Source organism: Cervus canadensis, chromosome X (assembly GCF_019320065.1).
Source record: "Cervus canadensis isolate Bull #8, Minnesota chromosome X, ASM1932006v1, whole genome shotgun sequence".
NCBI classification, from domain to species: domain Eukaryota; kingdom Metazoa; phylum Chordata; class Mammalia; order Artiodactyla; family Cervidae; genus Cervus; species Cervus canadensis.
In genome coordinates, this window is record NC_057419.1 from 80269515 (window position 1) to 80296617 (window position 27103).

The 27103-nt window shown below is 37.4% G+C and overlaps 1 protein-coding gene across 2 annotated transcripts in view; it reads left to right on the top strand.

Moving 5' to 3' along the window:
• The first annotated feature begins 284 nt into the window (after positions 1-284).
• The window catches only part of KLHL4 (kelch like family member 4), a 123722-nt gene continuing 96903 nt past the window's right edge, over positions 285-27103 (top strand). Inside the window, exon 1 of one of the 2 annotated variants that reach the window (XM_043458951.1) lies at positions 285-929. In XM_043458951.1, coding sequence (XP_043314886.1) covers positions 511-929 — 419 coding nt within the window. In that variant the 5' untranslated portion in view covers positions 285-510. The remainder of the gene's footprint in view (positions 930-27103) is intronic. The other variant, XM_043458950.1, reaches the window with a different exon arrangement.

Sequence of the window (27103 nt, forward strand, 5' to 3'; positions counted from 1 at the left end):
AATGTCACATTTTTAGAAGTGGGCTGCCAGGAAATAATATCTGACAGAGGGTGGGGTGAGTAGAATTTAGAAACAAGTGTTTTAAAACACTTTGCTTTTGTTCACTTGCTTGGACTTAAAAGCCAAAACTACTATATACTTCAATTAGGAAGGAGCTGGGTTAGATATTTGCAAGTCCAGGCGGGAAGGCTGGGGGTTTGCAAATCTAGCAGCTGGAGCGTGTTGTGGTGGCTGCTTTCCTGTGCTAAGCTGATTTACTTGTTTAAGGTCTGACCTCATCATCCTGTCGGTGTGGGTTCCCACCTACACTGTTAGCTGCTGCTTTCTGCTTCAGCTGGAAAGCTGGAAGTATTCGCAGTGTACCACAAACAGTGGGGGAGGGGGAACAAGAAAGACTGCTCTCTCCACACTTGTGCTTTTGTTAGTCCTACAGAAGAGGCAGAAAAACAAGAGATAACAAAGGCTGTTTCCTTTCTGTGAGAGAAGGCTTTCGTCTTTCCTCCTGCAACAATGTCAGTATCTGGCAAGAAAGAGTTTGATGTGAAACAGATCCTAAGACTACGCTGGAGATGGTTTAGTCATCCTTCTCAAGGCTCACCCAACACTGGAAACTGCCTTCAGCAGGAAGGATATGAGCATAGAGGGACCCCGGTTCAGGGCAGACTGAAGAACCACTCTCGGGACAGAAATGGACTGAAGAAAAGCAACAGTCCTGTCCACCAGAGCATACTACCATCAGTGCCAGAATTGGCCCCTGCCCATCAAAGAGCCCTTCAGAACTGGCACTCACGAAAACTGATAGAACATCTTCGAGCAAATGAAGATACTCCTAAAGCAGTTCCAGGGAATTTGTTCAAAGAAGCTTATGAGAAACACTCACAAGATGTGGAGATGATGGCTGATGACAATACAGAAGATTCTACAGCAGGGTAGGAGTTTTTGAACACATAACAAAGTCATAGTTAGATTAATTTATCCTCTAAAGTGCTCATTTAGTGTTTAAATAAAAGTTTCATAATTTCTGAATTTGTATGCAGCCAATCAGGGTGTCCAAGTAATCCCCTTATCTAAGTCTATAAAGGAATATAGTCATAGTACATACTTTTGGTAATTAATGGGAAATATGCTTCAGAGTTGTGAGTTTACTTTCTCCATTCCATTCTGATTCTGTTAAGAATTCTGTTTCAGTTTTTAGAGATTAGTAATTATTATAATTGTTACTTTTCTGTAAATATCCTCTGTGGCTTGAATGTTCATATAGTTGTGTTTCATTCTTTCTTTTTTTGTAAAATTGTGATGGATTACATAGAGCTCTTTCTGACTTTGTCAGGCCAGCTCTGACTGCTCAGCACATCCTTGTTTATTCCTTAGTACATAGTTACCATACTGATGCTTTGTTAAATATTATCTTTATGTGAGAGTATGGAACGGCATTTGAGATTTATTTCAAATAGTATTAGGTTCCACAGCTAGTTTTCATTTATGAAAATATTTTGCATAAAACAAGTAATGAAATGCTGCTTACAGCAGTGAGATCTTAAAGTAGGAAATGGAACATATCAACTATTTTAGGATATTGAAATGTAATAAGAAATGATAATAAAGTGTTGTGTAAGTATAGCTCATAAAATCTTTGACCTCATTTGTATTTTTGTGTCTACCAGTATTGTTTGATTCTGTTTTATATTTTGGTTTTTTGGCCACAAGGCATGTGGGATCTTAGTTCCCTGACCAGGGATAAAATTCACACACCCTGCATTGAAAGGTGGAGTCTTAACCACTGGACCACCAGGGAAGTCCTGCACCAGTATTGTTTTAGTAGAAGAAAAGTATGTTCCCTCCTCTAATGCTGTCTAACATAACTTAATCTAGTATATCTTTACTTTATTTTCCTGTTTTCATTATCAGATTAGTGTAGACACAACTAATGATTTTGGTAATGTAATTACAGTGTAAAAGGCTATAGTAAAAAATGTATTTTTGAAATGGCTTAAATTTTATAGCAGTTCAACATGAAGGTATGCTAATTTATTTAGAAATCTGGATATTTTGTATATGGTATAAGTGTGGGCTTTCCCTGTGGTTCAGATGGTAAAGAATCTGCTTGCAATGCAGGGGACCCAGGCTTGATCCCTGGGTTGGGAAGATCCCCTGGAAAAGGGCATGGCTACCCACTGCAGTATTCTTGCCTGGAGAATTCCATGGACAGAGGAGCCTGGTGGACTACGGTCTATGGTGTCACAAGTATAGATGAGAAAGACTGGCAAATTCGCTTCTAGATAAAATTTTTTTCAGTATATCTACCTTGACAGTTCCTTGCGTCCATGATTTTTAAGTATAATTAATAGAAAAAAGGAACATAATAATATTATGACAAAAGGAAAAGCAACTGTGCAAAATGATGCTTTACAGGAACTCAGGCTTTCTGTATGAAATGTAAATAACTGTGGGGAATGCAGGTTGTATTTAGTACAAATACTTGAACTTTGAAAATAATATATAGTCCATACTTTAGATGAAGGGGATTTTCAAATTATCTCCCCTTATCATGAACAACAATTTTAAAAACTGCTAAATTTGGAAGTTAATATTAAATACATTTGACTCTGTTGTGGGCTTCCCTCATAGCTCAGTTGGTAAAGAGTATGTCTGCAATGCAGGAGACCTGGGTTCGATTCCTGGGTTGGGAAGATCCCCTGGAGAAGGAAATGGCAAGCCTCTCCAGTATTCTTGCCTGGTAAATCCCATGGACAGAGGAGCCTGGCGGGCTACAGTCCATGGGGTCGCAAGAGTCAGACACGACTTAGTGACTAAACCACTGTTGTAGGGAAGTTAAATTATCCACTGTGAATTCGTGACAAAAATTTTTTGAGGGTCCCTAAATTTATTTTCTTGCATGAGAATATATTTACAGTAAGTTAGCTGTTAAATGAAAATGCCAGATAAAATGTCAAATATAAAGTGTCACCAAGTAATATTTTAAAAATATATTTCTCCTTTTATTATTTAGTGTTCATATTCTAAAAAAGTTCTGTTAATATGCTATGGTTACAGTGCAAAGTTAACATTTATTAAAATAAATACAGGAAGTGGTTTTATAGATGTGCCAGGAATATTTTAAGCCGAAGAGAAGAGGTAAATTGAGCACTTAATTAATTGAAAATGATGGTTTATTAATCTATAATTACCCATTCTGAATTATTTCATCTTGGGTAAAGAAAGTTTGATAAGGAACTTTCTTATTTCCCACTTCTCTAATGCCTCTTTTTAAGCAAAACTGGGGAGCAGGAGGAAAAGATCCTGCAAAGTTGGCAGCAACCTACTATCCCCTCAGTAGAACTCTTGTGGTTAAATAACAAACAAAAATGGAAGTCAGTGTGGAGAACATAAGGTGAGTTCTAACACTTGGGGAAAAGTAAGGGTCCTTAAGTCATCCTGCTTTCTACAAATATTGCAGGGAATAGATAATGGACTAGTTTACCAAAATATAGTTGAATAACCTATAATTAAATCTAAAACAGATAGTAAAGCCAAGATATTAAAATTATATTAATACATTGGATAGGGAATTTTAAAACCCAAATCCATTCTATGTAATTGAATTTTAAGTTTGCATTTTATTTAGGAGCAGCTCTGCATCATGGTCCCACACTGTGTGTATGCACGTATCAGCATGCCTGTCATCAGAGGCTTAGGCTCAGTTATCATCTCCTTTTTGTTTCAGTTCCGTCAGTTCAGTCGCTCAGTCATGTACGACTCTTTTTGCCCTATGTGTACTAACTCTGCATCTTTGCTTCCCACAACAAGCTTGCTCAATGTCCTTTCTTTTCTTATATCATCCTTAGAATTCAAAAAATCAAACTATTTTGACAGTGTATTATGATCATGATTTTATATGACAGAATATTGTCATATGATTATATATATTAATTATTTATTTATTATTAGTAATAATTATATATATACATACATACATATATATATATATAAACTGCTCATGAAGAGATGATTTTGTAAGTACCCAGGAGTATAAAGTTGTTAAACTGCACTTGCTAAGACAAATGTGGTTATCTCCTCATTGTGCTTGAGAACACTGAATAAAATCCTGACGACCTGTGTATGGGCCCAGAGCAACATGCCCCAGTACAAAGTTGAAGATTCACAGGGATGTTTAGTTTTAAGGAATTGGCAGCAATGGGAATCATACCCTCACCCTATATGTTTCTGTGTAATTTGCTATTTGTATGATATATGATTTTGTGAATCTTTGGCAATATTACTCTGTTAGACAAGCCTCAAAATTCTATTTTACACCTTCTTGATTTTCAAGTGAGGTGTGCCTAGGGAAGAAAACGGAAGATGTCACTGTAAATTGTGATATCCTGAAGAAGGAGGGATTGAATGAATAAGATTTATAATTCATTAATAATTCATTCCACAAATATTGAGCACCACTGTGTGTCAGGCATACTTCTACACACTGGCGATAAACCAGGATCAAATCAGAGAACATGTTTTCATAGAGTATACATTCTAATAAGGAGAGAAACAATACAAATAAACCAAATGTAGTACTTTAGTAGTTGTAAGTAGTATGAAGAAAACATAATTAGAAGGAAGAAAGAGAAGAAAGGATCCTACTTCAGATAGGGAAGGACTGTCTGATGAAGTAACATTTAAGCAGAGATCTAAATGAAGTGAAAGGGCAGTCATGAGGATATCTGACATAAGAATTCAAAGCAAGTGAGAGGTTACTGCTGCTGTGCCACATGGGAGTCTATAACATCCATTCATATTTTTTCTTATTCAAATCAATACCACATGTCCCTACACAATCCATTGATTAATGTTTCAAACACTCTTAATTTAAGTGGTGAACTCAAAAATATGCCCTGCCTGTTGCTTATTACAGTGACTTTAAGATCACATGCGTATCCTCATGGCCACAGGGGTGACTTTCCATTCACCCTTTAACCATGGTGCCATTTTGTCCTCTGGGGATCTGGCTCTTCAGCCAGCAGACTATATGCTTCAGGTACAGAGGCCCCATGCCCTTTGTGAAAATGGACACATGATGATTTATTTGTTTTCTTCACAAAACAATCCAGATATGTCCAAACCAAATGCATTGTGTGTCTTCATCCTCAACACAAATCCACCTGTAATATGGAATATGCTTGGGAAATATTTATGCATAAGAGAAATCTTAAATAATAAAGCTTACTGTAATATCTTTTATCATAAAGTAGGAAGTAAAGTATGTGAGTATTTACAGGGAACACTTTCCAGAAAGACAGAACGGCAGTTTCAAGAGCCCTAAGATGGAGTGTGCTTTATATGTTCAAACGCAAGAAGGCTAGTGCAGCTGGAGTAGGGCTTTCAAAGGGGAGATTAATAGCAGATAGTTTTGAAAAGGCAACAATAACACAGCATTAAAAATAATAAGCATCTTTTACAGACATTTACTATATGCCAAGCACTAAATACATGTATTTTCTCATGTTCCCAAGAAAATTTTTGAATAAGAAGAGTGTTCACATCATTCTCTGGGTACTGTTTTATTGTATATCTGTTGTTGTTGCTTATCTTCTTTCAAGACAAAATTATGTGGCTTTATTAAGTTCAGAGTTAGGCTTTGTTTACTTAATTTTATACTGAATTACTGAGTAGTAACTATTATTTCCAAGGAAATAATAAGGAACATACTACAATTTTATTGTTGCTTATAGAAAGTTTAAGATTAAATCCCTTTGTCTATGGGTTAAAATGTACTATATAAAACTACACAAGTTATTCAATTGCTTTATTAAACTAATATAATTTTTAGAGTGTGTTAACACATAATTTAAATATAGTGCAATGTTTCCTAATATTCCTAATTCCTAATGGAACTTCTGTTGGTTGATTTTAAATCCTTGCTAGGCACAGCCTGTTTACTGAGAATGAGGCACCATGGTCTTCACAACTCATTCTTAACAGTGTGGTATTGTGTATATATTTAGGTTAACATTAGTTAAAATGTATTTAATATTTGAGAAATGTGGGGCTCCTTTCTATCTAGGGACCTTGCAATATGTTAGGACCATGTTTCTTTAAATATTATGATTACACACCTATAGTTGTTACTTCTGATATTTGAAAGACAAGAATCAGTTTCCTTCTGCATTTGGAAATTTAAATAAATAACTCAAAGTATCGGGTACTACTTAATATGTGATTTCAAGAGCAACATATTGATTACATTGACCTGCTACACATTGCCTAAATGTTCAGACACTTAGTACTTTTAGAGTTTATTTTTTTTTGAATTGTATATCTCCTTTTTGACTTTCATTAAGACATCAACCTCTTAATACTAATCTTTTTTTTAATTTCTTTCCTATGACCTTATAAGTAAAAATAGTTTCAATGCTATACACACACACACACACACACACACAAACAAACACATACACATGTGTACACACATATGTCATGTGTATACATGTAAGAAAAGGGAAAGTGTTAGTCAGTGTTGTGCCCAACTCTTTGTGAGCCATGGAATGTAGGCTACCAGGCTCCTTCTGTCCATGGAATTCTCCAGGTAAGAATACTGGAGTGGGTCGCCATTCTCTTCTCCAGGGGCTCTCCCTGACCTAGGGATTGAATCCGGGTTTCCTGCATTGCAGGTAGATTCTTTACTGCCTGAGCCACCAAGGAAGCCCTGTTTACATGTATATGTTATAGACATATATGTGCATGTGTATAATACATACATACACATATACAAACACATGCACACATACATGTGTGATGTGCATATACACATGTACATATATGTATATCGTGTATATAGTGTTCAGTGTTCTACAAGCTGAACCTGACACATCATGTGCAATAAAGTAGAAAATCCTCAAATAAATAGTCATGGGATTATGTTGAAGGGACACAGGAGCCAACTGAAAAAGCTCTCAATGGTCAAAGCTGGAACAATTTTAACAAACAAAAAAATTATTATAAACCTAATCAAAAATAAACATTCACAAGTCTGTATTGATATAGATCAATGACTAAATAAATGAGTTAGAGAAAAAAACAAATCTCTTATGTAGAAGAATTCCAAGTAATTTGTGTACATACTCTTCCTCAAGGAGGTGGAGCTGAATACTGTGCCTTATATGTGGGCTGCACATAGTGATATCTTTTAAAAAAGTGAGTATAGTCTGGAAGCATTGTAGGGGAAGAAAACGTTTACAGTGGAGAAATCTGAAGAATACTTGTCTCAGCCAGGTAATCTAGATTAACATGAAAACTGCTTAGTCATGTTGACAGTATATACACTTGGTATGATGTGATGAGAATGGCACTTAACTTCTGTCCGCTACCTCCAAAAACTCATTGTTACCATCTCAATCTAATCATGAGAATAACATTCAGTTCAGTTCAGTTGCTCAGTCGTGTCTGACTCTTTGCAACCCCCATGAATCACAGCACACCAGGCCTCCCTGTCCACCACCAACTCCTGGAACTTACTCAAACTCATGTTCATCTAGTTGGTGATGCCATCAAGCCATCTCATCCTCTGTCGTCCCTTTTTCCTCCTGTCCACAATCCCTCCCAGCATCAGGGTCTTTTCCAATGAATCAACTCTTCTCATTAGGTGGCCAAAGTACTGGAATTTCAGCTTCAGCATCAGTCCTTCCAATGAACACCCAGGACTGAGCTCCTTTAGGATGGACTGGTTGGATCTCCTTGCAGTCCAAGGGACTCTAAAGAGTCTTCTTCAACACCACAGTTCAAAAGCATCAATTTTTCGGCGCTCAGCTTTCTTCACAGTCCAACTCTCACATCCATACATGAACCCTGGGAAAACCATAGCCTTGACGAGATGGACCTTTGTTGGCAAAGTAATGTCTCTGCTGTTCAATATGCTATCTAGGTTGGTCATAACTTTCCTTCCAAGAAGTAAGAGTCTTTTAATTTCATGACTTCAGTCACCATCTGCAGTGATTTTGGAGCCCAAAAAAATAAAGTCTGACACTGTTTCCACTGTTTCTCCAACTATTTCCCATGAAGTGATGGGACCAGATGCCATGATCTTAGTTTTCTGAATGTTGAGCTTTAAAACAACTTTTACACTCTTCTCTTTCACTTTTATCTAGAGGTTTTTTAGTTCCTCTTCATGTTCTGCCATAAGGGTCATGTCATCTGCATATCTGAGGTTATTGATATTTCTCCCGGCAATCTTGATTCCAGGTTGTGCTTCATCCAGCCCAGTGTTTCTCATGATGTACTGTGCATATAAGTTAAACAAGCAGGGTGACAATATACAGCCTTGGCCTACTTCTTTTCCTATTTGGAACCAGTCTGCTGTTCCATGTCCAGTTCTAACTGTTGCTTCCTAACCTGACCAGGCTGAGAAACCTGAGCAGGTTTCTCAAGAGGCAGGTCAAGTGGTCTGGTATTCCCATCTTTTTCAGAATTTTCCACAGTTTATTGTGATCCACACAGTCAAAAACTTTGGCATAGTCAATAAAACAGAAATAGATGTTTATTTATTTATTTTTTTTCTGGAACTCTCTTGGTTTTTTGATGATCCAGTGGATGGTGGCAGTTTGATCTCTGGTTCCTCTGACAGACCCAAATGGGAGGACCTTTTTTTTTTTTTTTTTTTTCCTTTTTAAATCTCTTGTCTTTAGTACTTAAACAGTCAATGTCACCATAAAAAACCAAAGTCTGAGAAACAGTCACAGCCAAGAGTAGCCTAAGAATCCATGGTGAATAAATGTGATATGGAACACAAAAAAGACTTTAGATAAAAACTGAGGCAATATGATAAAAGAATGGACTTAACATAATTATGATGTATGAAAACTTGTTAATTGTAACAAGTGTGCCAGACTAGTGTAAGATATTAATAATAGGGGGAATTGGATGTGTGCTTTATAGGGACTTTCTGAAAGAATCTGGTCCACTGGAGAAGGGAATGGCAAACCACTTCAGTATTTTTGCCTTGAGAACCCCGTGAACAGTATGAGAAGGCAAAATGATAGGATACTGAAAGAGTAACTACCCAGGTCGGTAGGTGCCCAATATGCTACTGGACATCAGTGGAGAAATAACCCAAGAAATAATGAAGGGATGGAGCCAAAGCAAAAACAATACCCAGTTGTGGATGTAACTGGTGATAGAAGCAAGGTCCGATGCTGTAAAGAGCAATATTGCATAGGAACCTGGAATGTTAGGTCCATGAATTGAGGCAAATTGGAAATAGACAAACAGGAGTTGGTAAGAGTGAATGTTGACAATCTAGGAATCAGTGAACTAAAATGGACTGGAATGGGTGAATTTAACTCAGATGACCATTGTATCCACTACTGTGGGCAGGAATCCCATAGAAGAAATGGAGTAGCCATCATGGTCAACAAGAGAGTCTGAAATGCAATACTTGGAATGCAATCTCAAAAACGACAGAATGATCTCTGTTCGTTTCCAAGGCAAACCATTCAATATCACAGTAATCCAAGCCTATGCCCCAACCAGTAATGCTGAAGAAGCTGAATTTGAACTGTTCTATGAAGACCTACAAGACCTTTTAGAACTAACACCCAAAAAAGATGTCATTTTCATTTTAGGGAGCTGGAACACAAAAGTAGGAAGTCAAGAAACACCTGGAGTAACAGGCAAATTTGGCCTTGGAGTACAGAAAGAAGCAGGGCAAAGGCTAATAGAGTTTTGCCAGAGAACGCACAGGTCATAGCAAACACCCTCTTCCAACAACACAAGAAAAGACTCTACACATGGACATCACCAGATGGTCAACACCTAAATCAGATTGATTATATTCTTTGCAGCCAAAGATAGAGAAGCTCTATACAGTCAGCAAAAACAAGACCGGGAGCGGACTGTGGCTCTGATCAGAAGTCCTTATTACCAAGTTCAGTTTAAACTGAAGAAAGTAGGGAAAACCACTAGACCATTCAGGTATGACCTAAATCAAATCCTTTATGACTATATAGTAGAAGTGAGAAATACACTTAAGGGACTAGATCTGATAGACAGAGAGCCTGATGAACTATGGACAGAAGTTCATGACATTGTACAGGAGACAGGGATCAAGACCATCCCCATGGAAAGGAAATGCAAAAAGGCAAAATGGTTGTCTGAGGAGGCCTTACAAATAGCTGTGAAAGGAAGAGAAGTGAAAAGCAAAGGAGAAAAGGAAAGATATACCCATTTGAATGCAGAGTTCCAAAGAATAGCCAGGAGAGATAAGAAAGCCTTCCTCAGCAATCAATGCAAGAAATAGCGGAAAACAACAGAATGGGAAAGACTAGAGATCTCTTCAAGAAAATTAGAGATACCAAGGGAACATTTGATACAAAGATGGGTTCGATCAAGGAAAGAAATGGTATAACCCTAACAGAAGCAGAAGATATTAAAAACAGGTAGCAAGAATACACAGAAGAACTGCAAAAAAAATCTTCACTACCCAGATAATCACGATGGTGTGATAATTCACCTAGAGCCAGACATCTTGGAATATGAAGTCAAGTGGGCCTTAGAAAGCATCACTACACGCAAAGCTAGTGGATGTGATGGAATTCCAGTTGAGCTATTTCAAATCCTAAAAGATGATGCTGTGAAAGTGCTGCACTCAATATGACAGCAAATTTGGAAAACTCAGCAGTGGCCACAGGACTGGAAAAGGTCAGTTTTCATTCCAATCCCAAAGAAAGGCAGTCCCAAAGAATGCTCAAACTACCACACAATTGCACTCATCTCACACGCTAGTAAATTAATGCTCAAAATTCTCCAATCCAGGCTTCAGCAATACGTGAACCGTGAACTACCAGATGATCAAGCTGGTTTTAGAAAAGGCAGAGGAATCAGAGATCATATTGCCAACATCTGCTGGATCATCAGAAAAAAAAAAAAAAAAAACAAACAAACAAACAAGAGAATTCCAGAAAAAACATCTATTTCTGCTTTATTAACTATGCCAAAGCCTTTGTCTGTGTGGATCACAATAAACTGTGGAAAATTTTGAAAGAGATGGGAATAGCAGACCACCTGATCTGCCTCTTGAAAAGGTCAGGAAGCAACTGTTAGAACTGGACATGGAACAACAGACAGGTTCCAAGTAGGAAAAGGAGTTGTCAAGGCTGTATATTGTCACCCTGCCTATTTAACTTGTATGCAGAGTACATCATGAGAAATATTGGGGTGGAAGAATCACAAGCTGGATTCAAGATTGCTGGGAGAAATATCAATAACCTCAGATATGCAGAAGACACCACCCTTATGGCAGAAATTGAAGAACTAAAAAGCCTCTTGATGAAAGTGAAAGAGGAGAATGAAAAAGTCGGCTTAAAGCTTAACATTCAGTAAACTAAGATCATGGCATCTGGTTCCATCACCTCATGGGACATAAATGGGTAGACAGTGGAAACAGTGCCAGACTTTATTTTTTTTTTGGGGGGGGGGCTCCAAAATCATTGCAGATGGTGACTGCAGCCATGAAATTAATAGACTCTTACTCCTTGGAAGGAAAGTTATGACCAACCTAGATAGCATATTAAAAAGCAGAGACATTACTTTGCCAACAAATGTCCATCTGGTCAAGGGTATTGTGTTCCCAGTGGTCATGTTTGGATGTGAAAGTTCGACTGTGAATAAAGCTAAGCACCGAAAAAATGATTCTTCTGAACTATGGTGTTGGGACAGACTCTTGAGAGTCCCTTGGACTGCAAGGAGATCCAACCAGTCCATCCTAAAGGGATCAGTCCTGGGTGTTCATTGGAAGGACTGATGCTGAAGCTGAAATTCCAGTACTTTGGCCACCTCATGAGAAGAGTTGACTCATTGGAAAAGACCCTGATTCTGGGAGGGATTGGGGGCAGGAGGAGAAGGGGAGGCCAGAGGATGAGATGGCTTGATGGCATCACCGACTCGATGGAAATGAGTTTGAGTAAATTCCAGGAGTTCGTGATGGACAGGGAAGCCTGGCGTGCTGCAATTCATGGGGTCGGAAAGAGTCGGACACGACTGAGCGGCTGAACTGAAGTGAACTGAACTCATACTATCATTATACTATCACATTTACCTTTAAAAATGTACAATATTTTAGCAAAGGATATGCTGTAAGGTAAGGGAGGGAGTTAGAAAAGGCTAGGTTTAGAAAAAGCGCAAGACCGGCACTTTACAGGAACAGATCACCTTTAATGAGGCGAGAAGGGGTAGCAGTCAGAATAGCGAGGTGCTGAACTCACCCAAGAAAATAGTAAGTATATATAGGCATGTCTGTGGAAAGTTACTGTCTTAAGGGGGCCTGTTCTTCTCCAAGATATTTTGGAGTAGTTATCTCTTAAATGGCTGGGGCAAGGAATTTTGGAGATTGGCCAGAGGCTGGACCGGCTGGGAGCTGGGCGTAATCAACCTTAATGTCCTTTTTTTTTTTTTTTGCGAGAGAGTTCTTAGTGTCACATAGAATGGTGGGGAGGACCTGGAGGGGAGTTTTAACTCCAGGCTATTTTGAGCCATGTAACTTTCCTTCATATCCAATAAATAGATTTCATACATAAATACTAGTAGACCAACTAATTATAAGAATTTAGTATGTGGCATCATTTGTTTTGCTTATTTTTGTCCTTTGGCAACTGATTAGAAGGACACCAAATCAGAATCAGTGGGCTGTTATTAGATTGGTGGAAAAATAACAGCAATTTTGGACCCTGAATCTTAACTCATTATAACTAGGTGCAGATGCATCGTTATTAATCAAAACAGGAACCATTACAATCAACACATTTTTTCAATAAGAAATGTTCGTTTATTCCTGGAGCAAAAAAAAAAAAAAAAAAAAAATCTATGCTTCAAGATTTGGTGAACTCTTAGAAAGCATTTTCTATGTCCTGGTGGTTGTGGAAGCATTTTCCCTGCAAAAAAAAAAAAAAAAAGTTGTCAAGATGCTTGAAGAAGTGGTAGTCAGTTGATGAGAGGTCAGATGAATATGGGAGATGAGGTAAAACTTCGTAGCCCAATTCACTGAACTTTTGAAACTTTGGTTGTGTGACATGCACACACATGTCATGAAGAAGAATTGGACCCTTTCTGTGGACCAGTGCCAGCTGCAGGTGTTAGTTTTTTGGTGCATCTCATCAATTTGCTGAGCATACCTCTTAAATGTAATAGTTTCACCGGGATTCAGAAAGCTGTAGTGGGTCAGATGGGCAGTAGACCACCAAACAGTGACCATAATCTTTTTTTTTTTTTTTTTCATAATCTTTTTTATTGGTGCAAGTTTGACTTTGGGAAGTGCTTTGGAGCTTCTTCTCAGTCCAACCATTGAGCCAATTATTGCTGGGTTTGTATAAAATCCACTTTTGGGCGTACATAACAATCTAATCGAGAAATGGTTCATTGCTGTGTAGAATAAGAGAAGACAACACTTCAAAACGACAATTTTTTCTTTTATTTGCAGTCAGCTCAGGATACACCCACTTTTTTTTTCCCATTTATTTTTATTAGTTGAAGGCTAATTACTTTATAATATTGTAGTGGTTTTTGTCATACATTGGCATTAATCAGCCATGGATTTACATGTATTCCACATCCCAACCCCCCTCCCACCTCCCTCTCCACCCGGTTCCTCTGGGTCTTCCCAGTGCACCAGGCTTGAGCACTTGTCTCATGCATCCAGCCTGGGCTGGTGATCTGTTTCACCCTAGATAATATCCAGTTTCCTTCAAATGCCAAATGACCATAAAATGATCAACATTGAGTTCTTGGGCAACTTCTTGTGTAGTTGTAAGAGGATCAGCTTCGATGATGCTCTCAGTTGGTCATCATAAACTTCCAGTGGCCGACCAATATGTTCCTCACCTTCAGGGCTCTTGTCTCCTTTGCAAAAAAACTTCTTGAACCACCACTGAACGGTATGTTTATTAACAGTTCCTAGGCCAAATGCATTGTTGATGTTGCAAGTTGTCTCCACAGCTTTATGACCCATTTTGAATTAGAATAAGACAAATGCTTGAATTTGCTTTTTCCTAAAATCATTTCCATAGTCTAAAATGCATATAAAGAAAACAGCAGGTAATACTTCATTAGCAAAATCATAAATCAATAAATATGCATTAAAATAATGTATAACATAACCACAGTCATTTAAGAATGTATTCCAGTATCAAATGGCAAAGTTCAACAATGTGAAACCAAATTTACTTTTCCATCAACCTAATACCTCTTCTATGCAAAAATCCTATACATTGGCAACCAGATAATATCCTAAAGGTAATCCTAGGAAAATCAGCTAAAGTTATGAAACAACTAAAAACTACATGAAATTTCAGTTCCTATCCTGATGATATTGATTGTGTGTAACATTTGGTGTGGACCAACTTTTAAGGGCATCACAATTGATAAAGTCATAGTTGGAAACTCATTTTATTTAAATCACTCCAGAATAAACGAATCAAATTCACTCAATCAAGTCCAACTCTTTGTGACCCCATGGATTATACAGTCCATGGAATTCTCCAGGCCAGAATACTGGAGTGGGCAACCATTCCATTCTCCAGGAGATCTTCCCAATTCAGGGATCAAACCCAGGTCTCCTGCATTGCAGGCAGATTCTTTACCAACTGACCTACCAGGGAAGTCCTTGAATCACTCCAGAACACCGTGGATACTAATGAAGTGGCATACATTTATTGGTGCTTTCAAATGAAAACATAGCCTTCTATGTTTTTTTTCTGTTTCTTTATATTGCTGTCTGTAGTTTATCTCTCTGAAGGAAAATAATGGCACACATAAAACACACTTCTGTATATAAAAATCTTTATTACTCCATGCTACAATGAAAGATGCGGGCATTGAGTATATTTTATTCATGGTGATTACATTCCATTAAGGTTATAATTTCACTAAAGAGAGAGTGAAAAATGTATACCCATAGTGACTGAGAATTAAGATTTTTAAAATAGACTTTAAAATAACTATTTAATAGAATATAACTAAAAGTGAGAAAATCTAAATCAAATAGTTTTCATTATCTAATGTTTTAGGATGGAACAGGTTATTACTGAAAATGTATCCCACATAAGGTTTTACTCTGAAAACATTATAAAATATGTATTTCCAAAATCAATATATAGATATAATACATATCACTAGCCTTAGCACTGAAGGAGAACAATACCAGTGATCATATTATTGAAGCTATCAGAAGTGAATGCTTCATTACTCCTGGTCAATCTTTCTTAGCCTGTTACTGTTAGTCAAAGTGACTTAGCCTTTGCATACTTTCAAATGTTGTTTTACAGAATGGAAACTGTTGACCTCCTCACATACTGTTGTTTCTTCAGGAGCCATACTAAACCCCTTGCCAATTTTTTCAGCGGGTATTTAACATAGGTGATTTATTATTGGCCATTCCAGTGCTAGCTCAGTCAAGAGAAGCTATCTGTTAAATATGCTTGTCCACATTTTCCCTGTAAAACTATTAATAGATTGCTTTAGCACAATGGCATTTAGATGTCCTTTTTTGGTGAATGTTGATTATATTAGCTATAACAATTCCAATTGGCAATTACATGTTTAACAGATGATCACATAGCACTTTAGGGCAGCACGACTATTTAATTTGGTCTGAATTCTGTTGTAACAGTCAACAAATATTTGTTTAACTAAGATGTTGATATTTGTTTGTTTCCTCCATTCAGCAAGTGTTTATTGAACTGGCACTCTGAAGATGAAAGATAAGTAATAGAGGCTGATTCCCACTAGTGACTTACAATACTGTTGGGGAGATAAACTGCATCCACTTGGAAAGTTTTATGGCAATAAAAAAAAAGAGTGTATTGCAAAAAGAATTTAAGTTAATTGGTCATTAAGACCAATAGGCATTCAGAGACAAATAATTCTTTTGACCAGAGAAACTTTAGAAAGTTCCATATAGGGACGTGATTTGAGATCAGTCTTAACGATGGGTAGCATTTTGATGCAGATATGGAAAAGAATGAATCCTAGGTAGGAGGACAAACACAGTGCCTTGAAAAAGGCCCTGAAACGCGGTGTGCTCAAATGGCAGATTTCAGTTTGGCTGAAGTGAATGACATATTTTGGAGAATAGCATAAAATTAAACAAGAAAGGAAAGTTAGGCATAGATTATGGAAGATCTTAGAAGACAGAATAAGAACCATCTGGACTTTATCTTAGATGTCTGGGTTTATTAACCTCCAAGAATTTACTGAAGTATTTTGCATCTGTGAATAATTTTACAAAGAAGTTCCACTTGCTTTCTTCAGATTGCATCAGGAAAAAATAAAATAGAGATTAAAATATCTCCATAAAAAAAAAAAAGAAAGAAAAGAAATATCTCCAGCTGGCACTGGAGCTGCAGCTGCATGGTGCTGGAGCAGTGGTTGCACGGTGCTGGAGAGGAAGCTGCGTGGCACTGGAGATATTTTGAGGAGATACCCCACGTCCAAGGCAAAGGAGAAGCCCCAAAATGATGGTAGGAGGGGCAAAATCACTTTTAGAATGAAACCCCATATGTGCCAGAGATGCTCAGAGTGCTCAAACAAACCTTGTGTGCACCAGGACCCAGAGACCCCCTAGAGTCTGAGCCAGACCTGTGTTTGAGTGTCTCCTGTGGAGGTACAGGTCAGCAGTAGACTGCTGCAGGGACAGGGGCTCTGGGTAGAGCAGATCTAGGTATGGCATAAGCCCTCTTGGAGGAGATGGCCATTAACCCCACGACAGAGTTGCCAGAACTTACATAGGACTGGGGAGACAGATTCTTGGAGGGCACAAACAAAATCTTGTGTGCACCAGGACCCAGGAAAAAGGAGCAGTGACCCCAAAAGAGACTGACCCAGATTTGCCCATGAGTATCCAGGAGTCTCCGGTGGAGGCATGGGTGGGTGGTGGCCTGCTACAGGGGTGGGGACACTGAGTGTAGCAGTGCATGCATGGAACATTTTGAAGGAGATCGGCTTTATCTTCATTGCCTCCACTGCAGTTTGGCCTCAGGTCAAATAACAGGGAAGGGGCACATTCCCACCCATCAACAGAAAATTGGATAAAAGATTTACATCAGAGGGCAGACAGAATGAAAACCACAAGCACAGAAAACTAACCAATCTTATCACATGGATCACAGCCTTGTCTAACTAAATGAAACTATGAGCCATGCCCTGTAGGGCTACCCAAGATGGATGGATCGTGGTGGAGAATTCTGAAAAAACGTGGTCCACTGGAGAAGGGAATGGCAAACCACTTTAGTATTCTTTCTTTGAGAAACCCATGAACAGTATGAAAAGGCAAAAAGATAGGACACTGAAAGATGAATTCCCGAGGTCGGTTGGTGCCCAATATGCTACTGGAGATCAGTGGAGAAATAACTCCAGAAAGAATGAAGAGAAGGAGCCAAGGCAAAAACAACACACAGCTGTGGATGTGACTGGTGATGGAAGTAAAGTCCAATGCTCTAAAGAGCAATATTGCATAGGGACCCGGAATGTTAGGTCCATGAATCAAGACAAATTAGAAGTGGTCAAACAGAAGATGGCAAGAGTAAACATCAATATTTTAGGAATCAGTGAACTAAACTGGACTGGCATGGATGAATTCAACTCAGATGACCGTTACATCTACTACTGTGGACAAGAATCCCTTAGAAGATATGGAGTAGCCATCAGAGTTAACAAGAGTCAAAAATACAGTACTTGGATGCAGTCTCAAAGAGGAGAGAATTATCTCTGTTCCTTTCAAAGTAAACCATTCAATTTCAGAGTATTCCAAGTCTATACCCTGATAAGTAATACTGAAGAAGCTGAAGTTGAACAGTTCTATGAATACTTACAAGAACTTCTAGAACTAATACCCCAAAAAAGATGTCCTTTTCATTATAGGGAAGTGGAGTACAAAAGTAGGAAGTCAAGAAATACATGGAGTAACAGGCAAATTTGACCTTGGAGTACAGAATGAAGCAGGGCAAAGGCTAAAAAAACTTTTGACAAGAGAATGCACTGGTCATTGCAAACACCCTCTTCAAACAACACAGGAGAAGACTCTACATATGGACATCACCAGATGGTCAACACTGAAATCAGATTGATTATATTCTTTGCAGCCAAAGATGGAGAAGCTCTATACAGTAAGCAAAAAGAAGAACAGGGGCTGACTGTGGCTCAGATGATGAACACCTTATTGACAAATTCAGACTTAAATTGAAGAAAGCAAGGAAAAGCACTAGACCATTCAGGTATGACCTAAATCAAATCCCTCATGATTATACAGTGGAAGTGACAAATTGATTCAAGGAATAAGATCTGATAGACAGAGTGCCTGAAGAACTACAGACGGAGGTTCATGACATTGTACAGGAGGCAGTGATCAAGACCATCCCCAAGAAAAAGAAATGCAAAAAGACAGAAATGCAAAAAGGTCTGAGAAAGCCTTACAAATAGCTGTGTAAAGAAGAGAAATGAAAGGCAAAGGGGAAAAAGGAAAGATATACCCATTTGAAGGCAGAGTTGCAAAGAATAGCAAGGAGACATAAAAAAACCTTCCTCAGTGATCAATGCAAAGAAATAGAGGAAAACAATAGAATGAGAAAGACTAGAAATCTCAAGAAAATTAGAGGTACCAAGGGAACATTTCATGCAAAGATGGGCACAATAAAGGACAGAAATGTCATGAACCTAACAAAAGCAGACTATATTAAGAAGTGGTGGCAAGGATACACAGAGGAACTATGCAGAAAAGATCTTCATGACCCAGATAATCACGATGGTGTGATCACTCACCTAGAGCCAGACACCCTGCAATGCGATGTCAAGCGGGCATTGCGAAACATCACTGTGAACAAAGCTAGTGGAGGTACTGGAATTCCAGTTGAGCTATTTCAAATCCTAAATGATGATGCTGTGAAAGTGCTGCACTCAATATCCCAGCTAATTGGGAAAACTCAGCAGTGGCCACTTGATAGGAAAAGTTCAGTTTGCATTCCAATCCCAAAGAAAGGCAATGCCAAAGAATTCTCAAACTACCACACATTCGCACTCATCTCACATGCTAGCAAAGTAATGCTCAAAATTCTCCAAGCCAGGCTTCAACAGTACGTGAACCATGAACTTCCAGATGTTCGAGGTGGATTTAGAAAAAGCAGAGGAAACAGAGATCAAATTGCCAACATCCATTGGCCATTAAAAAAAGCAAGAGAATTCCAGAAAAAAAACATCTACTTCTGCTTTATTGACTATGCCAAAGTTTTTGACTGTGTCTATCATAACAAGCTGTGGAAAATTCTTTAAGAGATGGGAATACCAGACCACCAGACATGCCTCCTGAGAAATTTATATTCAGGTAAAGAAGCAACAGTTAGAACTGGACATGTAACTACAGACTGGTTACAAATAGGGAAAGGAGTATGTGAAGTCTGTATTTTGTCACCCTGCTTATTTAGCTTATATGCAGAGTACATTATGTGAAATGCCAGGCTGGATGAAGCACAAGCTGTGATCGAGATTGCTGGGAGAAATAACAATAACCTCAGATATGCAGATGACAACACCCTTATGGCAGAAAGTGAAGAAGAACTAAAAAGCCTCTTGATGAAAGTGAAAGAGGAAAGTGAAAAACTTAGCTTAAAACTCAACATTCAGAAAACTAAGATCATGGCATCCGGTCCCATCACTTCATGGCAAATACATGGGGTAACAATGGAAACAACAACAGACTTTGTTTTGAGGGGCTGTAAAGTCACTGCAGGTAGTGACTGAAGCTATGAGATTAAAAGAGGCTTGCTCCTTGGAAGAAAAGTTATGACCAACCTAGCCAGCGTTCTAAAAAACGGAGGCATTAGTTTACCAACAAAGGTCCGTCTAGTCAAAGCTATGGTTTTTCCAGTTTTTCCATCATGTATGGATGTGAGAGTTGGACTATAAAGAAAGCTGAGCATAGAATTAATGATTTTGAACTGTGGTGTTGGAGAAGAGTCTTGAGAGTCCCTTGGACTACAAGGACATCCAACCGGTCCATCCTAAAGAAGATCAAGCCTGAGTATTCATTGGAAGGACTGATGTTGAACCTGAAACTCCAGTACTCTGGCCTCTTGATGGGAAGAACTGACTCCTTTGAAAAGACCCTGCTTCTGGGAAAGATTGAAGGAGTGAGGAGAAAGGGACAACAGAGGATGAGCTGGTTGGATGGCATGACTGACTCAATGGATATTAGTTTGAGTAAGCTCCGGGCATTGGTGATGGACAGGGAAGCCTGACATGTTGCAGTCCATGGGGTCACAAAGAATCGGACACGAACGAGCGACTGAACTAAACTGAACTGAGAAATTAAAAACTATGATGTTTTTTTATGAAGGTCTGGTTGAATGAGATTTCAGTACTCAACACTTCCCTATACATTTGAGTTAGTGATTTTTAATTTCTAAAAATATCTTTTAGCTTTATTTTGTTTTTATCGTTACAAGAACACAACATTGAGATCTATCCTCTGAACAAAATTTTAAGTACACAATACAGTATAGACACAAAGTTGTATAGCAGAACTCTAGAACCTACTCTTGTATTATTGAAACCATACCCACTGAACAACACCTTTCCATTCCCTACTCCCTGCCAAATACCATTCTACTCTGTTTTTATGAGTTTGATTGTTTTTTGTACCTCATAAATTTGAAAACATAGTTTTTGTCCTTTTGTGACTGGCTTATTTCACTTAGCATGATGTGCTCCTGATTTACTCATGTTGTTATATAAAGCCCAATTTCTCTAAGATGAATAATACTCTATTGTGTGTCTATACATAATACAACACAGTGATACTCTACTACAATAATACTCTGTTGTATTGTATATACAATATTGTCTTTATGCTTTAATCCATAAGTGGACACTTAGGTTGTTTCTGTGTCTTGGATATTGTGACTATTGTTGCAATTAACACGGTAGTGAAGATACCTCCACAAGAAAGTAATTTCATTTTTTTTTAAGATATATATCCAGAAGTAGAATTTCTGGATCATGTGGTAGTTCTATTATTAATTTTGAGGGGGAAGTTCCAAACTGTTTTCTGTAGCAGCTGCACCATTTTACATCTACACCAACATTGTACAAAAGTTCTAATTTCTTCACATCTTCATAAACACTTATCACTTTTTTTGTTTTTGTTCTTTTTATTGTAATAGTCCTTCTAACACATTTGAGATGTCTCATTGTGAGTTTGATTTGTATTTCCCTGATGATTAGTGATGTTGAACACCTTTATATATATATGTTGGCCATTTGTATGTCTCCTTTGATGAAATGTCTATTTAAATTCTTTGCCCATTTTTAAATTAGGTTGTTTCTTTGCTATTGACATGTGAGTACCTTATATAGTTTAGATATTAACCCTTATCAAATAGATGGTTTACAAATATTTTATTCCCTTACATAGGTTGCTTTTGAGTCTTGTTTCCTTTGATATGTAGACACTTTTTAGTTTAATGTATTCCCACCAGTTTATTTTTGGATTTTGCTGGTGTTTGGTATTATATCCTGAAATTATTGCCAAGACCATTGTCATGAAGCTTTTCCTCTGTGTTTTCTGCTAGGAATTTTATAATTTCAGGTTTTCATTAAAATGTTTAATCCATTGTGACTTGGTTTTTGTGTATAGCATAAGGTCCAGTTTCATTATTTTGCAGGAAGATATCCAATTTTCCCAACACCATTGTTAGAGAGGCTATCCTTTTCCCAATGTCAGTTGTTGGCAGCCTTGTCAAAGATTAGTTAACCATATATGGGCGAATTTGTTTTCTTGGCTCTCAATTCTGTTTCATTGGCCTATAAGTCTGTTTATGCCAAAACCTATGCTGTTTTAATTGATGTTGCTTTGTAGTGTATTTTCAAATCAGGATGTGTGTTGCCTCCAGATTTTGTTCTTTCTCAAGATCTCTTTGGCTATTTGAGGTATTTTGTAGTTCCATATGAATTTTAGGATTTTTTTTTTTTCTATTCCTGTTAGAAAATTCCACTGGGATTTTGATAGAGACTGTACTGAATTTGTAGATAGCTTTGGGTTTTATTGGCATTTTAACTATTAATTTTTCTAATCTGGAAACACGGGATGTCCTTCCATTTCTTTGTCTTTAATTTGTTTCACCAATTTTTTATAATTCTCACTTTATTAATCTTTCATCTTCTTGATTAAATTTTTTCCTAAATGTTTTATTCTTTTTGATACTTTTGTAAATGGAATTATTTCTTAATTTTCTTTTTAGGTAAGCCTTTGTTAGTGTAGAAAAAAGGACTTTTATATGTTAATTTTTTATCCTGCAAATTTACTGAATTTGTTGATTAGTTTTTCCAGTTTTTGTTTTGTTTTGTTTTGTTTGTTTTTTTGTGTTTTTTTTGCAAGAGTCTTTAGGTTTCTCTACATTTAAGAGCATTTTGTCTGCAAACACAGATAATTTGTCTTCTTCCTTTCTAATTGTGATGAATTTTATTTCTTTTTCTTCTTAATTGCTCTGGCTAGGACTTCCAGTATTATGTTGATTTTAATGGAGTGTGGGAGGCAAATCATTTTCAGAGACACTAGTTAAATGAGCTGTTCCTGAAGCAATTATCTTTCCTCATAGTACAGATAGGATATTGGACTTCACTGTGTCTAAGAATCCTCTGGGGATCTTGTTAAAAATGTAGTTACTCAAAAAAAAAAAATGTAGTTACTCAGTATCTACTATCAGAGAATTTAACTTACTCATTTAAATTGAGATTTAGGATTCTGAATTTTAACAAACTTCTGAACCAAACTTAAAAAAAAGAAAAGAAAAGAAAAAAGAGACTTGGTCAACTCCTGCAAACCCAATTTGTCAGAATTCCTACAGGATCCCAATATTTTATATATTGATAAACATGCAATAAATAAAAATGTTGACCAAGAAAATGTCTTAAAATAGCCAACAACACTAATTTAACTTTTTGTTCTTAATGTGTAATGCATTTTATTAATTTCTGTGAAAGGATGACAAAGAAATAAAAACATAGATCCTACCCCTATGGAGTTTACAGTTGGAGTGAAAAAGTACACCCCCTCAACAAAACTGTTAAAAGCAATTACAAGGCAGCAGCTCGGTTCAGATCTCCTAGTGTTTAGTATTGAAACTATCCAGGATAATGAAGATGGAAGTAGGATTGATGACTCAGGACATGTTGAAATGCAAACACCAAGTTTAATCCGAGAATAGAAACAAATTTCAACCACATGGAAATTTTTATTATTGTTAATATCAACCCAGAAACAAAATAACCAATCACAATTTAACATCACTGTGGTCCCTCAACTCTCAGGTGAGCAATTTTGAAGGCTGGACAATGATTACTAAGATAATGTTGTATATACTATAGATATTTATTGAAAATACTGATTATATTTTGGAACATTACCTGCAGACTTGCCATCACCTGCTCATTCCCATAACTAATTCACTGCTCTTCTCTTTCTTTCTCCTCACATTTTTTTTGGTACTTGAGAGTTACTCTCTTCACCTTCTCTGTTATCTTTGCTCTCTGTATAAGCTAATACATTAAAAGTATGTAAGTTTAAAATTGTAATCCAAATTAAAGCAGCAAAAGGGAGAAATAAGGTATTGTCATTTTAAGTTAGCTAGGAAATGAGATGAAAAATGAAGCATTTCTCCACAAATTATGAATCTGATTAAGGTAATTTTAATAATAGATTTAGTAATCATCTTTCAGAAGTACTTGGCTGATCTAAATATTTTGCTACTTAAGGATAACACAAATTTGATAGCAATTACCATACATCTTGATAATATATCAAGATAATTTTATTTCTATATAATGTGCTATACATATACTTGAATTTGTCACATATGATCAAAGCAAGTTTATATGCTATAATTATTTTCACAACAATTTCATAATTACTTCATAACCATTTTCTGGAGAAAAAATAAATTTATGCTCTGATTTTTTTTATCTGTTTTCAGCTGACTTAAGTGTCTATAATTATTGAACATTTACGTATATCAAGATTTTGGTTAGAAAGATCTTTTAAAGAAATGGATGATGTGAAAAAAGCCTAAAACATAGAATGACTACAGCTAATTAGGGACAAAAATGGGACTAGAAGTAAAATTTCCTGACTTATTTACTTTAACCATTCTATTCTCTCATCAGCTTATTCAACCCCTTTCTTCTGGTAAATCTGTCAGTGTCCAAATATCATTATAACTGATGTTTAAAAGTGTCAATATATTGTAAAGTAATTAGCCTCCAATTAAAATAAATGAATTTATATTAAAAGGTGTCAATGTAAGGCTGATTACAGAATTTCTTATAATTAAATGTGTGAAATAACTGTTACATTTTAAATCAGATAACTGCCACAACAAATACGTCAGTTCAGTTCAGTCACTCAGTCATATCTGACTCTTTGCAACCTCATGGACTGCATGCAGCAGGCCAGGCTTCCCTGTCCATCACCAACTCCCAAAGTTTGCTCAAACTAATATCCATTGAGTCGGTGATGCCATCCAACCATCTCATCCTCTGTCATCCCTTTCTCCTCCTGCCTTCAACATTTCCCAGCCTCAGGGTCTTTTGCAGTGAGTCAGTTCTTCACATCAGGTGGCCAAAGTACTGGAGTTTCAGCTTCAGCATCAGTCCTTCCAATGAATATTCAAGACTGCTTTCCTTTAGGATGAACTGGTTGAATCTCCTTGCAGTAACATGACTCTCAAGAGTCTTCCCCAACACCACATTCAAAATCACAAATTTTTCAGCACTTAGTTTTCTTTGTAGTCCAACTCTGACAACTATACATGACTAAAAAAGGGCTTCCCTGGTGGCTCAGACGGCAAAGCGTCTGTCTGCAATGCTGGATACCGGATTCAATCCCTGGGTCGGGAAGATCCCCTGGAGAAAGAAATGGCAAACCACCCCAGTTCTCTTGCCTGGAAAATCCCATGGACAGAGGAGCCTGGTAGGCTACAGTCCATGGGGTCAAAAAGAGTCGGACACGACTGAGCGACTTTACTTTACTGGAAAAAACATAGCTTTGACTATGTTTGCAGACATTTGTCGGCAAAGTAATGTCTCTGGTTTTTATTATGCTGTCTAGGTTGGTCATAGCTTTTCTTCTAAGGATCAGGTGTCTTTTAATTTCATGGTTGCAGTCATTATCTGCAGTAATTTTGGAGCCCCCCAAAGATAAAGCCTGTCACTGTTTCCATTGTTTCCCCATCTATTTGTCACAAAATTATGGGACTGAATGCAATGATCTTACTTTTCTGAATACTCAGTTTTAAGCCAACATTTTCACTCTCCTATTTCACTTTCATCAAGGGGTTCTTTAGTTCTTCTTCTCTTTCTGCTATAAGGGTGATATCATTTGTGTGTCTGAGGCTATTGATATTTTTCCTGGCAGTCTTGATTCCAGTTTGTGCTTCATCTAGCCTGGCATTTTGCATGATGTACTCTGTATATAAGTTAAATAAGCAGGGTGACAATATACAGCCTTGACATAATCCTTTCCTAATTTTGACCCAGTCTATTGTTCCATGTCTGGTTCTGTCACTTCTTGGCCTGCATACAGGTTTTTAAGGGATCAGGTAATATGGTATGGTATTTTCATCTCTTTAAGTATTTTCCAGGTTGCTGTGATTCACACAGTCAAGGGCTTTAGCATACTCAATGAAGGAGAGGTAGATGCTTTCCTGGAATTTCCTTGCTTTTTCTATGATCCAACATATGTTGGCAATTTGACCTTTGGTTCCTCTGCATTTTCTAAATCCAGCTTGAACATCAGGAAGTTCTTGGTTCACATACTGTTTAAGCCTGGTTTGGATAATTTTGAGGATTACTTTGCTAGCATGTGAGATGAGTACATTTGTGTGGTAGTTTGAAAATTCCTTGACATTGCCTTTCTTTGGGATTGGAATGAAGACTGACCTTTTCCAGTCCTGTGGCCACTGCTGAGTTTTCCAAATTTGCTGTCATATTGAGTGAAGTACTTTCATAGCATCATCTTTGAGGATCTGAAATAGCGCAAGTTGAAATCCATCACCTCCACTAGCTTTGTTCGTAGTGATGCTTCCTAAGGCCCACCTAACTTTGCAATCCAGGATGTCTGGCTCTAGGTGAGTGATCACACCATCATGATTATCTGGGTCATGAAGTTCTTTTCTTGTATAGTTCTTCTATGTATTCTTGCCACCTCTTCTTAATATCTTTTGCTTCCGTTAGGTCCATACCATTTCTGTCCTTTATTGTGATCATTTTTACATGAGATATTCCCTTGGTATCTCTAATTTTCTTGAGGAGATCTCTTGTTTTTCCCATTGTGTTGTTTTCCACTAGTTTTACATTTATCCCTGAATAAGACTTTCTTATTTCTGAGTTGTTTTATTGTGCAATCATCAACTCTGGGCTTAAAGAAAAAAAAAAAAAGTTTGTCCTTTTCTCCCCTTTGAGAAGTCAAGACCTGTTTCTCCTTCTCTAGGGCTCTGGATCCCTTTCTCCTCCTGGGGGCTTCTTAACAACTTACCTAGGAATTCACTCTCTCATTCCCCCTTTTGTTTTAGGAGAATTATGTTGCCAAGGTAAAGGGTCATCATTTTCATTACATAACTACTTCCTGTTGTGATGTGGCACTGTCTCTAAACTGTTGATGCAACATATTCTCTTAACCCTCATACTGAGGGTCTCTGATCCAGTGGCCCCAAGTGATAGTTTGAGGAGGATGTTGCATTTATAATAGCCTGGACAACCATTTGTAATCTAAAGCCTTTCATGTGGTTAGAAACAAACCTCATTATACAGTTAAAGATGTAAGGCAAAATAGTCATTAAAACAACTTAAAAGCTAATCAAACTTAAAAGTCACATTATGTCCATAGTTAAGGTACAATGTCAGTCTATCTTAGTATTGTTAGATGTTATCAGATCAAGAAGAAGCATCACATATGATTGTTATTGGTGAAAGTATTCACAGAGTTGAAAAAAGTCATTTTCTTTAGGTGGAGAAATCAGCCATGCAAAGCCTTTCCCTGATGGGGAGGTTGAAAAGCTGAACGCTGAGTCGCATAGTAATT